Raw genomic sequence first — 718 nt, 5'->3', positions numbered from 1 at the left:
AATATCAGAGAATTCCTTTCCTTTACTAGCAAAGCCAAACATTAACTTACTCTTTCTGGAAGTTTCCAGTGCTTCTGAAAGAAAAAGTAACATGCTTTTGAATAACATGAAAAAGCTGCTAGACTAACAGTTCTAAATGTAAATAAAAATAACACAGTACAGGAAAATGCATGCTAAATTCTGTAGCACAAATAGCAATTATAAACAAAACTTTGCACATATACCAACTAAGCTCAAAAAGCCAAAACTTTCAATTATGTGAAATTTTAACGACAAAAGCATGTGAATGAAAATTATTTGCAGAGAAACCTCACTAATATGAATCCATTGCTGAACAATTGACAAAACTCCACAGTACAATGCAATAGTATAGCAAAAAAAAAATCTATTAACTCTTAGAAAATGAAGATGAGGGATAATGCAAAATAAAATATTTGATTTGCACTGGTCCATTTTTAACACTGTTACCATTATTAATACACATCATAATAATAGCAAAATATCTAACAAAAAAAATCATATCCACTGTCTTAGTAGGTAACAGAACACTCATAGTGAAATTAGCCTAATTTTCAGTGTTCAATATAATTTCTTAGATGAAACCTGTAAGCCTTATAATCTGCAGTAATTTTCTCTATACAAAAACAAAAGACAAAGTAAACATTAAAAATATTAGTGAGGCTTCACTTTTTATTCTATAAAATTATATTCATTACAA

General features: G+C 28.3%; 1 protein-coding gene across 1 annotated transcript in view; it reads right to left on the bottom strand.

The window, feature by feature from the left end:
• LOC119587012 (carnitine O-acetyltransferase-like) overlaps window positions 1–718 on the bottom strand; it is a gene marked incomplete in the record, with an annotated part of 21,142 nt that overhangs the window by 15,637 nt on the left and 4,787 nt on the right. The window contains 1 exon segment of the mRNA XM_037935759.1: window positions 51–74. Coding sequence (XP_037791687.1) covers window positions 51–74 — 24 coding nt within the window.

The sequence above is a fragment of the Penaeus monodon genome, chromosome 22 (genome assembly GCF_015228065.2).
Source record: "Penaeus monodon isolate SGIC_2016 chromosome 22, NSTDA_Pmon_1, whole genome shotgun sequence".
NCBI lineage: Eukaryota > Metazoa > Arthropoda > Malacostraca > Decapoda > Penaeidae > Penaeus > Penaeus monodon.
The sequence above is the reverse complement of the archived record's forward strand: the minus strand, read 5'-3'. Positions and strand labels throughout refer to the sequence as shown.